Source organism: Hemiscyllium ocellatum, chromosome 20 (assembly GCF_020745735.1).
Source record: "Hemiscyllium ocellatum isolate sHemOce1 chromosome 20, sHemOce1.pat.X.cur, whole genome shotgun sequence".
NCBI lineage: Eukaryota > Metazoa > Chordata > Chondrichthyes > Orectolobiformes > Hemiscylliidae > Hemiscyllium > Hemiscyllium ocellatum.
Window position 1 is genome coordinate 4295372 of NC_083420.1, and position 20006 is coordinate 4315377.

At 44.4% G+C, this 20006-nt stretch overlaps 1 protein-coding gene across 3 annotated transcripts in view; it reads left to right on the forward strand.

Moving 5' to 3' along the window:
• Positions 1 to 20006, forward strand: part of LOC132825314 (myosin-11-like) — a 189621-nt gene that overhangs the window by 91869 nt on the left and 77746 nt on the right. For all 3 annotated transcript variants that reach the window (XM_060840427.1, XM_060840428.1, XM_060840426.1), the window contains exons 5-7: positions 1085 to 1187; positions 13249 to 13341; positions 15662 to 15725. In XM_060840427.1, coding sequence (XP_060696410.1) covers positions 1085 to 1187; positions 13249 to 13341; positions 15662 to 15725 — 260 coding nt within the window. The remainder of the gene's footprint in view (positions 1 to 1084; positions 1188 to 13248; positions 13342 to 15661; positions 15726 to 20006) is intronic.

Below are 20006 nucleotides of genomic sequence, written 5' to 3' on the forward strand. Positions count from 1 at the left end.
ACAGGGCTGTGGGGGAGGGGGTGACAGTTCTGTGGGGGAGGGGGTGACAGGGCTGTGTAGGAGGGAGTTGACAAGGTGGTGGGGGAGGTGGGGTGACAGGACAGGGGGAGTGGGGAGGGGGTGACAGGGCTGTGGGGGGGTGACAGTGCTGTGGGGGAGGGGGTGACAGGGCTGTGGGGGAGGGGGGCTGACAGGGCTATGGTGGAAGGGGGTAACAGGGCAGTGGTGGAGGGGGTGTGACAGGGCTGTGGGGGAAGGGGGTGTCAGGGTGCTGGGGGAGGGGGGTGACAGGGCTGTGAGTGAGGGGAGTGACAGGGTGGTGGAGGAGGAGGGTGACAGGGCTGGGGAAGGGAGTGACAGGGCTTTGGGGGTAGGGGGTGTCAGGTCTGTGGGGGAGGGGTGTGACAGGGTGGTGGAGGAGGAGGGTGACAGGGCTGGGGAAGGGGGTGACAGGGTGGTGGGGGAGGGGCGTGACAGGGCTGGGGAGGGGGGTGACAGGGCTGTGGGGGAGGGGAGTGACAGGGTGGTGGAGGAGGGGGGGTGACAGGGTGGGGAAGGGGGTGACAGGGTTTTGAGGGTGGGGGTGTCAGGTCTGTGGGGGAGGGGTGTGACAGAGTGGTGGGGCGGGTGACAGGGCTGTGGGGGAGGGGAGTGACAGGGTGGTGGAGGAGGAGGGTGACAGGGCTGGGGGAGGGGGTGACAGGGCTGTGGGGGAGGGGGATGACAAGGCTGTTGGGGAGGGGCATGACAGGGCTGGGGAGGGGGTGACAGGACAAGGGGGTTGACAGGGCTGTGGGGGTGACAGGGCAGTGGGAGGGGGGGTGACAGGATGGGGGGAGAGGGGGATGACAGAGCTGTGGGGAGGGAAGTGACAGGGCAGTGGGGAAGGGGGGTGACGGCAGTGGGAGGGGGGGTGACAGGATGGGGGGAGAGGGGGATGACAGAGCTGTGGGGAGGGAAGTGACAGGGCTGTGGAGAAAGGGGGGTGACAGGAACTCGTTTCAGAAGCAGAATCTGAGACTTTGGAATCAATCTGACAGACAGAGTGGAAACTTGATGATTATGTTTGGGTTTCCCTGTGCAGGGGCGAGTCTGGAGCTGGGAAAACAGAAAACACAAAGAAAGTAATTCAATATCTGGCTGTGGTTGCTTCCTCTCACAAGAGTAAAAAAGATGCCAATGCAATCGTAAGTCAATTCCTTTTTTTTGTACTTTCTAATTGTGCGCTGACATGTGGGTATTAAACTGTCGGACTGTTGACCTGGGAAGACGTCAGGCTAATATTACATTCAAACTGTACCAGGTAAAAGTAGGAAGCACTCATGATAGGTATATGCCAAGGAGCCTCTAGTTAATGCAATAACTCCTGTTAATGTGGCGCACAAATAGAATTAAACAATTGTTAATAGAAGAATCACCGAACACGTCCAGCCAGATTTCACAGCAGAAGTTGGAATGGGTGGAGAAATCTTCACCAACATTTACTGAGATCTCCCAGTGAAATCCACAAGTTGCTGTCTAATCTCCAACAGCAGTTTCCTGTCATCCCTAAACATTAGATGGCGTGAAGTTCTTTGGGGCAACCTGAACTCACCAGTAACATTTGGGATTTCTGCATTTCAGTATAAACTCTGTTCTATCTGCTTAATTTGTCTTAATTACCCACAACAACCTCTCTGGCTGTGAAAACTAACGTTTTAGAAACACAGAGATTCATTCCATGAGTTTATATTGTTGTTGCAGATTTATACCAAATCAAAATTATTATTTAACGTTTTCTTTCCATCTTTTATCTCTCTCTCTCTGTTTTCTCACTTAATCCCACTTATATTTCTTTTCCTTCATTTAGCTTTCTCTATCAGTTTGACATTGCGTTCAATATTCTAACTGTCTCTTCCTGATTGAGACTCTGAGATGTTCGATAACGATTCTTCAAGCTGATCTGTGAAGGAGGCATGATGTTACTGGTTCTATTCACAGGTCCCTGAACCATAGAATCATAGAGTCATAGAGATGTACAGCACAGAAACAGACCCTTCGGTCCAACTCATCCATGTCAACCAGATATCCTAACCTAATCTAGTCCCACCTGCCAGCACCTGGCCCATATCCCTCTAAACCCTTCCTATTCATATACCCATCAAGATGCCTTTTAGATGTTGCAATTGTACCAGCCTCCACCACTTCCTCTGGCAGCTCATTCCATAGACACACCACCCTCTGCATGAAAACATTCCCCTCTCACCGTAAACCTATCCCCTCTAGTTCTTGACTCCCCCACCCCAGGGAAAAGACTTTGTCTACTTATCCTATCCATGCCCCTCATGATTTTATAAACCTCTATAAGGTCACTCCTCAGCCTCCGACACTCCAGAGAAAACAATTCAGCTTCTCCCTATAGCTCAAATCCTCCAACCCTGGTAACATCTTTGTAAACCTTTTCTGAACCTTTGTGTTCTTTTGGCTAAGGGAAATTGATGCTGGAGAAAGGAGCCCTTCCCACCTACAGGCCCTTATAGTCCAGAACAAATGTTTCCAGATCAGATACACGTAGACACTCAAAAAAATCAACTTGACCCAACAATGACCATTAACAATCTCACGGCTTTAATCCAATGTGGCAATGAGAGAATACTTCTAAACAATTCAAATTTGCTTCAGCATTATATGAGCTTTTTAGGACGTTGTTGCCTTGTGGCTATTCCTAATAATCTAATTCTATTTTTGTTGATTTAGTTTAACTTCATTCCATAATAAATCTTCATTTCTGCATCCAATGCAATTTGCTTCCACCTTCCAGAACCAATACACACAGGTGAATTCCATATCTGTTTAATTTCCTGTCTGCTGCCTGCTCTCAGCTCTTTCAATGTGAGGTGACAATCTACACAGAAGGAGACATATCCCTAGTCTAGATTCTGGATCAGTGGTGCTGGAAGAGCACAGCAGTTCAGGCAGCATCCAACGAGCAGCGAAATCGACGTTTTGGACAAAAGCCCTTCATCAGGAAACACACCTTCCCCTCGTCTATCCATTTCCTCAGGGATGGACGTTCACTGTAATATTGACAGAAGCTTCCAAGCAAGCCATTCATAAACCTCAATTTACTCGGTTTATTGTGCAACATCATTTCTGAATGCTGAAACCAATGCGATTGAATCCTGGACAGAGCCAATTGGACTGTCAGGTCTAAAGCATAGGCTATGATGCTGACACGATAGCCAAGTGGCCTCCTTCTGCACTGTTATCATTCCATCATTGTGTGTTGGAGCCCTTTGTGGTGGAGTACACAACTATCTCGGAGCTTCTTTGAGATCGATGACAAAAATTAAGTTTGGAACTTGTGGAAACAAATTGGAGAAAAGCAGGAACATAGATAGATTGGGTCATAATGTTTTCTCCCTTCCAGAGCTGAATATCCCGATGAGTGTCCAGCATCCTGCTTAGTGACATTCCTCACATCCCAACAAATCCCTAGAACAGCTTTTAGACCAGGAATGGTTTCAGTCAGCTATCAGACTGTAAACTTCCCAATGTATATACCATACCTGAACAAAGACAGGCTTGCAGCACTGATACAGGGATGGTCCTGTTTGAAAAAAGTACCTAGTCAGGGAAAAGCAGCTCCCCCCTTCCCCACGGCGAGCACCATCTGCCCAGCCCTGCTCTTGCAAACCGTAAGGAGAGAGCCACCTCCTTGCTGGACATAGTGGAGATATTTAGTTAGAGAGAAAAAAATCTGCAGATGCTGGAATCCAAAGTAGACAAACAGGAGGCTGGAAGAACCCAGCAAATGGAGAAGTCAAATATTCAGCAAAGAAGAATTACACCCAAAATGTTGACTTCTCCACCTCCTGATGCTGCCTGGCTTGCTGTGTTCTCCCAGCCTCCTGCATGTCTACCATAGTGAAGATATTGCCAGGCACACCTGAGCACAAGCCTTCCTGTATTGTAAACAGCACCTCATGGGCAAGGGATCACGTGGGGCTTTACCAGTTTCTGAACTGAGATGCTGCCACTGACTCGGTCTGTGACTGTCATCATTCTTCACGTCGTTAAGGAAAGCACACAGCGAATGATCATCCTGTTACTACACTGTCTCTCCTTCACAAATCCCAGTTAAGCCCAACATTCAATGAGATTCCCATTTCTGGGCATCCAGAGGCGGTGGGTAATATCCAGGGCACACAAAGTGCCAGTGGTCCCTCAGTCCTATCTCCATGGCATGGTCTCTTCAGGGTAAAATGTACAAAGGACAGACTTTGTTGGGATATTTCCCTGGCGAAAGCATGAAACTCCCAACAACTAGTCAACAAATGTCAGACTACCTGAGATTCCTACTCCGCTCCCCTGGTGCCCATCATTTCACATGGAATCTCACTGAGCTCTGTAAGATACGAATGCGATAGCCAACCTGCACAGTATGGGGGCATCATACTGTACTTCCCCAGTCCCTTCTTCCATGCTATTGTCATTGCACTAAGTACCACAGCAACACACCAACCCCTTCTGTAGATCAAAATCCAAAACCAAATGCAGAAATTGCTGGAGAAACTCAGCAGGTCTGGCAGCACCTGTGGAGAGAGAAGCAGAGTTAAAACTTTGAATCCATATGACTCATCTTCAGAATTGTAGAAGGTTTGTGCAGAAGTCATTCTGGATTTGAAATGTTAACTCTGTTTCTCTCTCTGCTGGTGCTGCCAGACTTGCTGAGTATCTCCAGCAATTTCTGTGTTACTTCCTGTAGAAAACTGGAAAGGAGGAGTGAGATGGAACTGCGAATTGCAAAGGAATGAGAGCGAATCTGTCACAGATGCTGATAGCTGTAAGTGCTTAGAAAATGTCCAATCAAGTTTCAAAGCAAATAGTCAAGTCCATTAACTACCAAGGTCCAATGTGTTAGTCCTTATATGAGGTTCGCTTTAGAGTCAGGGCAGCGTCCTCACTCTTGGCCTGCTCTTCCCTGCCACTTGACTCTACGCACAGCTCTTGCTCCTGGCACCAAGAGGCTTCATTCCTCAACCCCAAAACGATTGACACAACAGGCAAGTTGTGGGACAGTTGCCAATCAGACCGAGTGAGTGTAGACCATGTGAAGAGTTAGGAAATACCAGGAAATGAGGGAGTGTTTTTCTCTCATAACCTCATTAAAACAAGGACTCATGGACATTATAGATCCCCAATTGCTGCTCAGCCTTGACAGAGCCCTGAAGCAGGATTCATGACCACAGTTTACTGTAGCTGTCTGAAGTGCCATTAACCAGCTCACCGATCCATTACGAACTGCCCCAATGGGCAAAATTACAGAATGGGATATGATCCCTATTGTATATATCCGCACATCTCTCCATTCTCACAAGGAGATATCCTAATAACATTATCGCTGGACTGTTAATACAAAAACTCAGGTAATATTCTGGTGACCTGGGTTCAAATCCTGCCATAGCCAATGATGGAATTTGTACTTAATTAAAAACAAATTGGGAATGAAGAGTCTAATGATGACTGTTGGAAAACTCCATCTGGTTCACTAATGCCCTGTGGGAAGGTAGCTGCCATCCTTACCTGGTCTAGACTGCATGTAACTCCAGACCCACAGCAATTTGGTTGCCTATTATCTGTCTACTGGGCAATTAGGGACATGCAGTGAGTCCTGGCCCAGCCAGTGATGCCCTCAATCTGTGCGTGAATAAAAAATCTGTATTACAAAATCCATGCTATAACCTGACCTCCGTATTAGATCACGTCCTGAAAACGTTTGGGTGCAGTCAATAAATGGCCTTTTTAAATTGTTGATACGGATTGTATGCTTTTTCATGCAATTTGTTTCAAAGTTTGTAAAGCTCCTCTGATCTTTTGTGACCTTATTAATGATGGTACATTTTTGTGAAAATACATGTGGCTCATATTGTGGCCTAAGCAGAGGGTACAGGGTCATTTTCTGTTTTCCTGACCGACATCGCACACTCGAAATAGCAGCAATTGTCCTTTCCCAGTTAAACCAGTGACAGCGACTGTATTCTATGCAGAGTTAAACATCTCACTTATTTAAATTACAGCCAAGATAGGGAGCAACTTCCATGTAGATTGTAGTTTTTGTATTTATTAACTGTGCTAATATTTTTATACAAGGTATTTGTTCATGGTATATTGAGTTAAAGGCAACCTTCACAAATTATTTCTGCAAGTTAACATCTTTTCACGCTCTCATCATTCTTTGAAGGATTTTTGTAACTCCAGGTAGGTTTTGGTGTGCGCTTGTTGGAAATGGGATATTTTAATGCCTGGGCTTCACATAAACGTGACCAGCCAACTTTCCAACCGGAATTAGGTGGGAAGCGATGAATTGTCAATGCAAGGTAGGTGGGAGCTTGAGTTTCTCACCCTTGGGTGGGAGGGTGAAGGTGGCCACAGCAGGGAAATTTAAAACTAGTTTTGTTCTGTCCGGACCTCTTCTGATTCTAGTCCCCCCTCGTACTGATTTCCCCAGCCCCCGTGGCAAACCCCGCCCAGGGCAAAGGTGAAAATAGCGGTCACACCCAGTGATGCAGATACCAGTTTTGGGTGGCTATGATAATCACCACTGAGGCATGGTAATAGTTTTCCAGTGGGATGGGTGTAATTTTTTTTCCTACCAGATATATAGTCTGGGTGATTGTCAGTGTCACCTGCCTGATTCTAATCCAGTGGGGTGATGTACCTTATGTAAGGGTAAAAAAATGAGGTCTGCAGATGCTGGAGATCAGAGCTGAAAATGTGTTGCTGGTTAAAGCACAGCAGGTTAGGCAGCATCCTATTCCTTGGATGCTGCCTAACCTGCTGTGCTTTAACCAGCAACACATTTTCAGATCTGATGTACCTTATGTACCTGGAGTCCAATTCAGAAATTCTTACTTTTAGAATCCAACCTGGACATCAAGAACTACTCAATGCAGTGACAATGCAAACAAGTTCCACTCTCACAGCTGCCCTGTCCCACACTACCTCATTATCTAATTCAGTCTGTCTCTAGGATGTAAATGTTATCGCTGTCTCCCGATCCAGGGTAATTAATGTTTTGGTTACAATTAGTAATGGATAAGGCTACGTAGGAAGCTAGATATCTGAATAGAAAACAGTCTTAGCTATTTCGTGTGTAACCGTGCTGTCCCCCTCGGAGTATGTCAGTGATTCAAGATGCCGTTGAGTTGAGATCTAAGTCCTGCTCAGAAGGGTGTGCCAACAGAAGACTCATCATAGTCGCATCTTCCAAAATGTTGAATTTATTTTTATGGAATGTAGCTTTGAATTTATTTGAGATACATTGGATTTTTATTTTGAAAAGTGATGAGCTTACAAAAACGAAGAAGGTGCTGTACTGGTGTCTGCTGCTGTGTAACCATTAGGAGCCCTTGTGGCCAAGTGTCTTTAAGGAGATGGAGCGGGACAGTGCTGACCAGGCTCTCACTCTCTTCCCATTGGATGTACATGAGATACCTACCTTTTCATTCTAGAAACCGCTCGAACAAAATGGACATCTCGAAGAGTGCATTTCTCACTGGGCATTAGAATAACATTAATTTCTGTGTTATATGGAGTTACCTGACATTAATTTACTGACATATTTGTTTTATGCTATATATCCAACTACAGCAAGATCCTTCTTTTGCATACGTGAGTAATTGAGAATGTTCGATGTGTGTTTATAGCACCAAGTACATACCCTGCACGTTATTGTTGCACAGAGTCGTGATGTTGAGATAAAAGAAGGTGTCACGCACTCCACGGATAAACAGAACAACAACAATAACACAAAGGGTTGCATGCTGGTTCATTTAAAGTGGTCTCTTATCAGTTAGCAGGCAACATTTTGCCATATTTTTCTTCTGAAACTCAATTAATTCAACTCACAAGTATTATGATAAACAAAACATTTTCAGTTGGAACAATTCTCTCTGTTTCACTCCTTGCTCAATCTGCGACAGGGTCACAGTTTTGTTTTTGGCCTGGCAATAAACAGCATTGAACAACAAATAAAGGTCACAGCTTCGAGAATCCAGTTCAGCTCATAGTGGGGAAGATGTGACTGTCTTTCATTAGATGATGGTGTGTGTGTGTGTGTGTGTGTGTGTGTGTGTGTGTGTGTGTGTGTGTGTGTGTGTGTGTGTGTGTGTGTGTGTGTGTGTGTGTATGTGTGAGAGAGAGAGTGTGTGTGAGAAAGAGAGAGTCTGTGTGTGTGAGAGAGTGTGTGTACGCACGAGGGAGTGTGTCTGTGTGTGTGAGAGAGACAGAATGTGTGTGTGTGTGAGAGAGAGAGTGTCTTTGTGTGTGTGAGAAGAGTATGTGTGTATATGGGTGTCTGTGTATGTGTGTATGAGTGTTTGTGTGTGTGTATGTGTGTGAGTGTGTGTGTGTGAGTGTGTGTATGTGTGAGAGTGTGTGTGTGTGAGAGAGACAGTGTGTGTGTGTGTGTGGGTGTGTTTGTGTGAGAGAGAGAAAGTGTGCGTGTGTGTGTGTGTCTGTATGTGTGTGTGTGTGAGTGAGAGAGGAAGAATATGTTTGTGTCTGTATGTGTGTTTGCGTGTGTGTGTGTGAGAGTGTGTGAGTGTGCAGGTGTGTGTGTGAGTGTGTGCGTGTGTGTGTGCACCCAGTGATGGTTGAGGTTAGACTGAAACACCAACATTCTGATTGGTTTCGGTATGTGTTCTGCCAGGTCATCTTCAATGTAAACCTGACCAGGAAACAGGAGGAAGGCCAAAATGGCTACCACCACCTGGATACAGTCTTGTGGGTTGAATTTGAGTTCAAACAACAAACCAAAATCAGGATTGTTGTGAATTAAAGCCCAAAAACATTGTAACCACCTTAACTGAAGGAACAATATCTGCATGGCTTCAAGCAATGCTCTCAACTGCTGCTTCTGCATTTATCTTCAAATCCTGATTGAACTATGACCTTTCGGTTTGTGAGCTTGTCGCTATAGTTTGGTCATCATTCTTCAGTTGTCTGTCTATGATGTAGATATAAAACTGAAATCTACAATAACATGAGTTTGACATCTTGGTATCTTCTAAACCCTCAGTGTGAAACTAGTGATTTAACCTCATCTCTAACTGAAATGGTGCAATGGTAAACAATCTTCCCAATTATCACTAGGCCGTAAATCCAGAGGTACAAGTAATCTTTCCAGGTCACAGCTTCAAATTCTGCAACAGCAAAAAGAACTTGGATTCAATGAAAATCTCAAGTTAAGAATCTAATAAGGACCACTGAACAATTGTTTATTACCAGGAAAAAAGGGTAATCTGGGTCACTAATGTCCTTGAGGGAAGGAAACTGCCATCTTTACCTGGTCTAGCCTCCATGTGACTCCAGACCCACAGCAATGGGGCTGACTCTTACCAGCCCTCTGGGTAATCAGGCCTAACCAGCGACCCCTACATCCTGTGATTGGCAATAATCGTAAACAACAATCAGTCAGGTTGGCAATATCAGTCTGCAATTTTTTTAGCACTTTTTGCCGTGAAGGTAATTACTTAACGTAAAACATATTTTAAATAAATTCAACCAGCATCCTCACCCAACATAGTGTGAAAATTAAGGTTCGTTTTTTTAATGGTTTGCCATTTGAAACTGAAGAATTTTAAACAAAAGCATTTGATTTCAAAGAGTACACAAGTCCAAAGGTGGCTTGCCCCAGTGGTATAATATTAAATAAATAAGTCAGACTGGGAGTCCAGGAGTTCCCACAATCAATCCCAAGTCATTCTAAATCCGTCCAGCTGCACTGGGATGGTGCTGGTGGCAGAAATAGGGATTTAAAACTGATAATGATCAGCCCAGTGTGAAGAGAGTCTGAATAGGTTTGGCTGTGACCTATTGTTGAATCTCCATCCCAAACTCTGGCATGAAATGGGGCTAATCTTTCATAATCAGTAGGATGATATCCTCCCTGAGATTGTTTTATTCACTCATGGATGTCACCGGCTGGGCCCAGCATTTATTACCCATCCCTAGTTGCCCCTTGAGAAGGTGGGGGTGAGCTGCCTTCTTAAACCGCTGTAGAGAGGAATTCCAGTATTCTGACCCAGTGACAGTGAAGAAACGGTGATATATTTGGGCTGAGAGGTGACAAATGGAGTTTAATACAGAAAAATGTGAGGTGATTCAGTTTGGAAGAAGCAACAAAAATACAGAATACTGGGCTAATGGTAAGATTCTTGGTAGTGTAGATGAGTAGAGAGATCTCAGTGTCCATGTACATAGATCCCTGAAAGTTGCCACCCATGTTGATAAGAAGGCATACGGTGTGTTAGCTTTTATTAGTAGAGGCATTGAGTTTTAGATCCATGAGGTCATGCTGCAGCTGTACAAAGCTCTGGTGCAGCCACACTTGGAGTATTGCATACAGTTCTGGTCACTGCATTATAGGAAGGATGTGGAAGCTTTGGAAAGGGTTCAGAAGAGATTTGCAAGGATGAGGCCTGGTTTGGAGGGAAGGTTTTAGGAGGAAAGGACTTGAGGCTGTTTTTGTTGGAGAGAAGAAGGTTGAGAGGTGACTTAATTGAGACATACAAGATAATCAGAGGGTTAGATAGGGTGGACAGGGAGAACCTTTTTCTTCAGATGGTGATAGTTAGTACCAGGGGACATGGCTTTAAACTGAGGGGTGATAGATATAGAATAGATGTCAGAGGTAGTTTCTTTACTCAGAGTAGTAGGGCATGGAACACACTGTCTGCGACAGTAGTGGACTTGCCAACTTTAAAGGCATGTAAATGGGCATTAGATAGACAACTGGACGAGAATGGAATAGTGGAGGGTAGATAGGCTTCAGATTGGTCTCACAGGTCAGCGCAACATTGAGGGCTGAATGGTCTGTACTGTACTGCAACATCCTTTGAATCTGTATTTCCAAGTCAGGATGGTCAGTAGCCTGGGGGGGAACCTGCAGAAGGTGGTGTTTCCATGTATCTGCTGCCGTTGCCCTTCTAGATGGAAGTGGTTGTGGGTTTGGAAGGTGCTGTCTGAGGATCTTTGGTGAACTTTTGCGGTACATCTGCTACTGAGCATCAGTGGTGGAGGGAGTGAATTTTTTTGGATGTGGTGTCAGTCAAGTGGGGGCTGCTTTGTCCTGGGTGGTGTCAAGCTTCTTGGGTGTTGTTGGGGCTACACCCATCCAGGCAGGTGAGGAGTATTCCCTCACACTCCTGCCTTGTGCCTTGTAGATGGGGGTCACTATCTTCTGGAAAGAATAGGAAGAAATTGGGAAGAAGTGTTTACAACAACTTGGTCATCAATATGATAAACCTGTAAATCATTGCTGCACCGTTTTAAATGACAAACATGAATTTTAAAGAAAAATGATAATTCTTATCACAGCTTGATGCTGCTGCAAATCTTTCAGCTTTGGCAGGGCTGTGGTGTGACTCACTCTTCTTATATTTTGTTTTAACTGATTGTAACCGATGTGGCACCCGCGTGTTTGTTAATCATTTCATCAGGTTCCAGTGTTCATTTTCTCTGCGCCAAAAAACATGAAGACGATTAACCATCCTTTCGAAAATGCTGTTTAATTGCTGGCTGCAATTTGATATATAACTCAGTTATGTTTGTTTCAGACAAGCAACTATGGAAAACATAATCTTTTAAAACATTGCCATGTCTTTTAATGCATGTTGTTGCTCATCCACTTCCTAATAACCGATTAAAAACTCTACGAGGTATACTTAGTAAATAAAGAATCAGTGCAAAACGTTCATGAACAGAACAGTTACACAATATCTCACTGAGGATTCTGTGTGAACGCAGTGGGACAGGGAGTAGATGTTTAAACAGAGACACTTCCTACAGGATGGTGCTGGTGTGAACGGATGTGACTGTGGAATAATTACGTTGAATCCTGGAAGGACACCGTGCTGTAGGTGGAAGGCTGTAGACAAACCCAGCACTGTGGAGATATCCTGCAGGATGTTTAAATATTCTTAAAACAACCAACACTGGAGGCAACTGCATGTGCAGAAGGCATTTTAGTAACTTGTGGTTTCCAGTAATTGCAAGGTCTTTCTGGAATTCTGACCAGCAGAGGTGAAAAATAAGCACTCATTATTTTAATAATGGATTGTCATTTGTGTGTGGGTAATATTCCAGGGCTCACTTAACACTGGCGGCTGAAGCAGAAGCTGATTTGATATTATTATGCAGATTTCTGGTTAGAAAACCATTTGACAAACACCGGGGGATGTTTCAATTGAAAAGCAGATTGCTGCGGGTGTTGGAGAGCTGAAGTAAAATTGGAAAATGCTGGAGCAGGTCTAGTTTCATCCATGAAGGAAGAAACAAGAGTTAATATTTCAATTTGTTTTGTCAAAACTGTGAAAGGCTTAGGGATGCCACATGGAGTGGTGGGAGTGCAGGGATTTGGAGTGAAGGAGGTAGGTGAGGGATTAAGGGAGGGAGCAGGTCTGTGCTGAGGTGGACGAGAGAGAGAGGGGAATGGATGACAGAAGAGTGGGTGACAGGGAAAGATGCAAACAAAAATGAGATCAGAGTACGTTTTCTGCCATCTGAAAGCAAACAAAAAGGGAAGCAAAACAAAACTTGCATAAAAAGAAACAAAATGTGAGCAAATGGGGGAAGATGGCAGCGATTTGAGTCCAATGTTATTGAATCCATGAAGCTGTGACATGTCTCATCAAAATATGAGACGCTGCACCTCAAACTGACATTGAACTTCACTGGAGCAGCCAAGGAAAGAGAGTCAGCATGGGTCTTTTGTGGCACAGTGGTAGTGTTCCTACCTCTGAGGCAGGAGGTATGGGTTCATTCCCCACCTGCTCCAGAGGTGTGTGTGATAATGTGCCTGAACAGGTAGATCAGACAATATCCAAACAGCTCAGTGTGAGAGCCCGTGGAAGATGAATTTTCAATACCTTCTGGCTCTCACCCTTTCCCAGACCTTCCTTTTGACCTTGTCTCATCCCCCCCCCCCCCCACCCCAAAACAATCTTATTCAAAACCTAATTATGTTCTTAACTATTCCCACTTCTGATGAACTCGAACTGTTTGACTTGGTTTCTCTCTGTCTCTCCAGAGTTACCAGGCCAGCTGAGTTTCTCTGGGACGTTGTCTTTACAACAGAACCAGCCTAACCCAGAGTGACTGTAGCTCATTACTGATTGGAGCAAAGCTGCCAGGGGTTAGCACAGGGCTCTGTGCCCTCATCACTCATTGGCTAATGAGACTGACTCTGATCCGTCTTAATTTTAGGGGGAACTTGAGAAGCAACTCCTTCAAGCTAACCCCATCCTGGAAGCCTTTGGCAATGCAAAGACAGTGAAAAATGACAACTCGTCTCGATTTGTGAGTATTCCGTTTTCAGTTTTTGGGCTTGGCTCAGTTTGCAGTTTCCGTGATCGTACACACCTCTCAACGAGAATGACAGGCCGTGATAAAAATGTTAGCTCACGCTGGGACTGGCTGCAGTTCCTGAGACCTGGTATCTCAGTAAGATGCAACCGCCACAAATGGCTGAACCCTGTGTTGAAATGGGCAGCTGGTGGTCAGTGCCTTCAGCAATGCTTTGAGATTTCAACATGGAGCTAAAATGTACCAATTATTTCTGAAGCAGAATAGCAGTTGCATTAGTCTTTTGCCAGTCAGATAATATTCAGGAGAATTGTCCCAAAGGTATGGCATGACAGGGAAATGGAACTTGCTGAGAATTTCTGCTTCTTGTTTGTAAGTTGCTTTCAATCGATTCAAGAACATATTCTGTAATAACAGCCATAGAAAAGCTGTGGAAAGCTCTGTTGGTGTGATAGAGCCAGAGTGTGTTGTGTCCAATGAATGTGTTTTGTACTTTCATCAAAAGCAATGGTGTCAATTGCCTAGAATCCCATGATCAGGTTTCAATGATATTTCTAGTGTCTTCTCCTTCTCCACCATCATGACGTAACAGACATGTCTGGAGGCTCCAGTGATCCCCCGAACAATGCTATCAGGAGCTCTTTGCTATTGGTTGAGCAAGGTCAGGGATGTAGGTATTAGGCCAAGTCTGTCCCAAGAGGGCCTCAGGGCCAGACACGTGAAGGATGGCCAAACGTCTCTCTGTCTGTGTTGGTGGGAGAGAGCTTCAGCAGAAAGATTGTCCCAGTCACCCAGATCTGACCCTAACCCAGTGCATGTGTATATGATCCTATCCCAGTGTGTACATGATCCTATCCCAGTGTGTGTATATGTCCCTATCCCAGAGTGTATATGACCCTATCCCAGTGTGTATATGACCCTATTCCAATGTATATATGACCCTATCCCAGTGTGTGTATGGCCCTATCCCAGTGTGTATGTGTATGATCCTATCCCAGGGTGTGTGTGTATTTCCCTATCTCAGTGTGTATATATATGACCCTATCCCAGTGTGTGTGTGTATATGACCCTATCCCAGAGTGTGTGTATGTGTCCCTATCCCAGTGTGTGTGTATATGTCCCTATCCCAGTGCATGTATGTGACCCTATCCCAGTGTGTATATGACCCTATGCCAGTGTGTTAGTAAATGACACTACTCCAGTGTGTGTATGACCCTATCCTAATGTGTCCATATATGACCCTACCCAGTGTGTGTGTGTATATAACCTTATCCCAGTGTGTGGGTATATGACCCTATCCCAGTGTGTGTGTGACCCTATCCCCATGTGTATATGGCCCTATCCCAGTGTCTGTGTATATGACTCTATCCCGGTGTGTGTGTGTATATGAACCTATCACAGTGCATGTGTGTGAAAGATCAAAGTCATTACATGTAATGCAATCTTCAAAATGGCTGAAAATGTAACAGAAACACATTATTGGAAACAAAGTAATGGATTCCTGATTAATCTTATGATGGAAAATCCAATCTGTCAGTGAAAATGTCATGGAAATTTAAACCATTAATGAAATGTAAGGTAACATCAGAGTGTGGCACACATCACATGGGGATTCTCCAGTTATTCTATTCCATGTGATTATGATCTCTGCTATCCCTGCAATATTCATTTGCTACAACTTTGTGAATATTGCAGCTTAGAGACAGACACTTGATTGGAAACGGATCTGCTGGCTGCATTCTTAAAATGTCACATCGCCACAAACAACGTTCAGTCCACTCATCTTGCAGAGGGAACTTCCCACACATAGCAGTAATTTCAACAACAACAAGATCAAGTTAATCCACTAAAGGCTGGAAGCATTCCAACCTTTACAGTCTCCACATAATCCATCAAACTGCCTCCCACCCACTCCGAGTTGAGATGCGGAGGAATAGATATGATGGAGTTGCTATAACTCGAGATAACCATTGGGGCTTTTGCACAGAATGGAAAGTTCTGACCAGCAAGGCCAGAATGTGCATTTATCTTGAGCATTCACACTCAGTTTTCATCAGTGAAATCCACATTAGTGCAGTTCTGAACTTTGCAACGCTGTGACAGAGGTGCAGTTCTGTTGTCACTGTGTCCTAAAGTGCTTATATAATTGTATTCTGTATCTGTTGACCCTTGACTGACTGAAGGCTGAATTAATAGATACTCGGTGAACAATGCGGCAAATAGACAGCAAACAGTGATAGTGACGTTGTTTATTTTGCTTAATCCTTAACGGACACAATATAAAACCTGACTGCTTGTATCTCATTTTCAACAGGGAAAATTCATCCGAATCAATTTTGATGTCACTGGTTATATTGTTGGAGCAAATATTGACACTTGTATCCTTAAAAGAGAAAAAGATTTGGAATTTTTAACAAGAAAGACATAATCAGGTAACGTGGTGCAGTGAAAGTACTCTCAAGAAGGTCAAGGTAATGGTACAGGAACTCCACAAAACCTGAGACAGACTGACGCCAATCTCTGCACTCATTGAAGTGGGCATGTTCACTCTGTTTGGAGTGCCTACCCGCTGAGAGTTTCGTTGCTGGGAGTTTTAGTAATATTTACCCTTCACCTTCATGTCTGTTTGGAACTTCAATGAGTTCATCGCTACTCTGAGACCTACCTTCACATAAGGCAGAAACTACGCAGAGGAACGTGTGATGTAAGCTTGACTTCCCATTCTCAATAACACCATATTGGAGCAAGAACAGAAAATGCAGGAGAAACTCAGCAGGTCTGACAAGATCTGTGGAGAAAGAGTGATAAAGCCAGACCTACTGAGTTTCTCCAACAATCGCTGCTTTTGTTTCAAGTCTGCAGCTTCCATAGTTCTTTGTTTTTTGTTGACGATGTTAAAGCATACTCATTAAAGAATAGGTGAAGGCAGCTCATGCCTGTTTTATGTGGGTGGAGCTAACATGCTATAGATATGTTGGATTCTCCTTTCTTTGGTTCAAGACAAGATGTGATTGGTAAATGGAAGGTCGCGGTAGAATGCAAGGCAATCTCTTTTGTCGAATTTCATTTAATTGTAGTGCAGCCGGAACCAGCAGAGGGTATCAGAGGGACACACGGCTATCCAACAGGGAGGTATAACCATGGGTTGTTAATCCAGAGACTCAGGTAATGGGAATTGGGTTCAAATCTCATCATGGCAGATGGTGGAATATAAATACAATGAGGAGTTTAATGATGACCATAAATCCATTGTCAATTGTTGGGGGAAACCCCATTAATGTGCGTTAGGGAAGGAATCTGCCACCCTTACTCTGGTCTGGCTTTTGTGTGACTCCAGACCCACAGCAATGTCACTGACTCTTAACTACCCTCTGGGATGGGCAATGAATGCTGACCCAGCACACATCTCCATGAATGTCCTTTGAAAAATATATCACTGTTCTGTTCATCAAGTGTACTGAGGAGCTGTTTGATCAAATGCACAAAGTGATTGCTCACTGTACTGGGACTGTACTGGTTCAGCTGGTGGAGATTCAGGGATCAATTCCCCTGGACACATACGACCTTCCAGCATTAGACTCCAATCCCATGGCATTCGTTGGGTGTTGGGGACTGTTACTGCCTGAATGTGCAGTTGGTACATGACCACAATTTTGAGAAAATGGACAATTCCCTGGAACAGGAGTGAGGGTTTGGTGTTGGAGGAACTCCACTTTGAGCTCAGCCCTGGGAACAATAACAATGTCTGTAATATCCATGTGTTTGTCCCCTGACCTCTATCCAGAGTTTATCCGATTTCCTTTTCAAATTATTCTCAATCACTCCTGCCTCCACCCTGCTACATTGCAATTCCAGGACATTGATGCTCACTGCGTGCTGTCCGCTCTCTGCCTCAGGCTCTTCCTGTCTGTCCTTCCACAACCTTAAATCTGTCTCCCTCTGGTCCCTGTTTGGCAAATGAGAACGGGAATCTTTGTCTTTTGGAAATGCATTGTACACCTGGATTAAGTCCCTCCTCAATTTCTGTTGCTCCAAGGAAAACAACACCAGTTTTCCAAACTGAATTTTGTCACTAAGTTTCCTCCCCATTTGAACCATTCTGGTAAATGCCCTCTGCAGCCCCTGATGTCCTTTCTAATGGGCAGAGATCAGAACTGGGTGCAATATTTCTGCTGCAGCTTAACTGGAGCTTTATAAAATGTCAACAAAACCCCCTGCTTTTTACCCAGTGCTTCGATGTATGAAACATCAGATCCTAAACTCTCATCTGCTTCGCTAACTACTTTCTCAATATCTTCTGTCACTTTCAAAGATCTGTACATATGCGACAATGGGATTCTCTGTCCTTGCACACTGTAAATGTGTGTCATTAATTCTTGGTTGCCTTTCCCTATCTCTTCAGCGAAACTGTATCACATCATATTTCTTTGTGTTAAACTCCATATGCCACTTGTCCGCTCCTTCTGCCATTCTACCAATATCCTGTTGGTACTGTTGCCATGATTGGAATCATCTTTAATGTTTACCATACCTGCAAATTCAATATAATCGGCTATTTTTACAATGTATTCTAAAATCCAAGACATTTCTACATAGAAACAACAGCCCCGGCAATGAATCTCGGGGAATGCCATCTTCCAATGTGAAAAATATCATTTCCCACAATTCGCTGTCCTATGTTCATGAGCACAAATCTTTTTACTGTGACAATACTGAGACAGACAACTGAACCAAGTGGCTTTTCTACCTCTGTATTTGCAACACAGTGAAATTAAAACTTTTAAAGGTGCTCAAAATTGACCACGGTGGTTCCTAACCAGACTTTTGAATAACCAATCCCAGAATGATCAATTTCTAATACCAATTGGTTTCTTGAACAAAAGACTTAGCAACTTATAAATAATGGAGTAACTTTAGCAAAATTTAAACAACAAAGTCATTGAATTGGTCTCTCCTTAAAACTCAGAAATCTTTGGCTTCAGCGTGATTCACACAGTTAACAGACAGGCACATACAAACACAGAAAATAATAAACTGGCCAGATTACTGAACTGGTTTTCAGCATGCGTTGTCCCAAAGGCATAGCTGACAGTTTCTCAGTTGGTCTTGTGAAGATTTCGATCATTTCAGTCAGATAAAGGCAGTAATATTTATCACTTTGTTTTCTATTCTTTGAGCTTCCAAGAGCTGCTCATGGAAGGTTAAGCAGGGAACTTTCACATCTTCATGCTGTAGCACCAATAGCCAGATTACCTCTCACAGAAAGCAGCATCCCAATTCAAACTCTGACCACCCCCTGATGGACTGGCCATCCTCTCCACAAGATGGGCGGCACGGTGGTTAGCACTGCTGCCTCACAGCGCCAGAGACCCGGGTTCAATTCCCGCCTCAGGCGACTCTCTGTGTGGAGTTTGTACATTCTCCCTGTGTCTGTGTGGGTTTTCTCCGGGTGCTCCGCTTTCCTCCCACAATCCAAAAATATGCAGGTTAGGTGTATTGGCCATGCTAAATTGCCCATAGTGCTAGGTGAAGGGGAATGAGTCTGGGTGGGTTGTGCTTTGGTGTGGACTTGTTGGGCCGAAGGGCCTGTTTCCACACTGTAAGTAATCTAATCTAATCTGTCTCCGTGCTGCACATCTCCATGATTCTATGACTGCTGCTAATTTGTACCCAGTGACAGCAACATGTCAATAACCAGATCATCTGTTTTGTGACATTGATTGAGGGTTGTATATTGGCCTGGACACTGGGGAGACATTCCTGATGAAGAACTTATGCTAGAAACGTCGACTCTTGTGCCCCTCGGATGCTGCCTGACAGGTCACACTTTTCAACTCTGATCTCCAGCATCTGCAATCCTCACATACTCCACTGGGGAGAACTCCCCTGTGATGTGCTTTTATCTGGGTATTTACACTCAATGCAGCAAGGCTTATGTTATCCCTTGTAAAGTAATAAGTAGACCTGGGTCACGTGGTGTTGAAGAATACGACAGATTGTTTATTGCAGCTTGCACTGGTGTGGCTGGGCTAGTGTTTGGCTGCAAAGAGTAGCACCCTTCCCTCAGAGTGTCATGCTTCAAGTGGTCTGAGTTAAGGTGGAGTCTGAGACTTTTCTACCCTCACTTCTCATGCTATGGTACAGCAATGACATCATGACCATGTCTCTGAATGGTACACTGACAGACTAACGTAAGTCCATGAGACATAGGAGCAGAAATTAGGCCATTCAGCCCATCAAGTCTGCTCTGCCATTCAGTCACAGCTGATATGTTTCTCAACCCCATTCTCCCGCTTTCCTCCTGTAACCTTGATCCCCTTGATACTCAAGAATAACACAGCACCCTACTCTTCCTCAAAATGCTGCCAAGGCATGTTCACATTTGCCTGAGCAGGAGATGGGGCCTCAGATTAATGCCTCATCTAGAAACTAGCACCTCTGACAATACAGCACTCTCTCTCCATCGCACTGGATTTTTATGCTTAAGGCCTGGAGAGGGACTTGTCCCGAGTTCCTCCGGACTCCAAGGCAGTCTTTGTGTGCTCTGACTGACCCTGTAGCACTGAATCTATAAACATCCGCTTTGATTGATGGCTCACAGTCTGTCTCCGGGATGTGTTCTCAGGTGTGTCTCCACAGAGCAGCTTATTGTTCTCTCA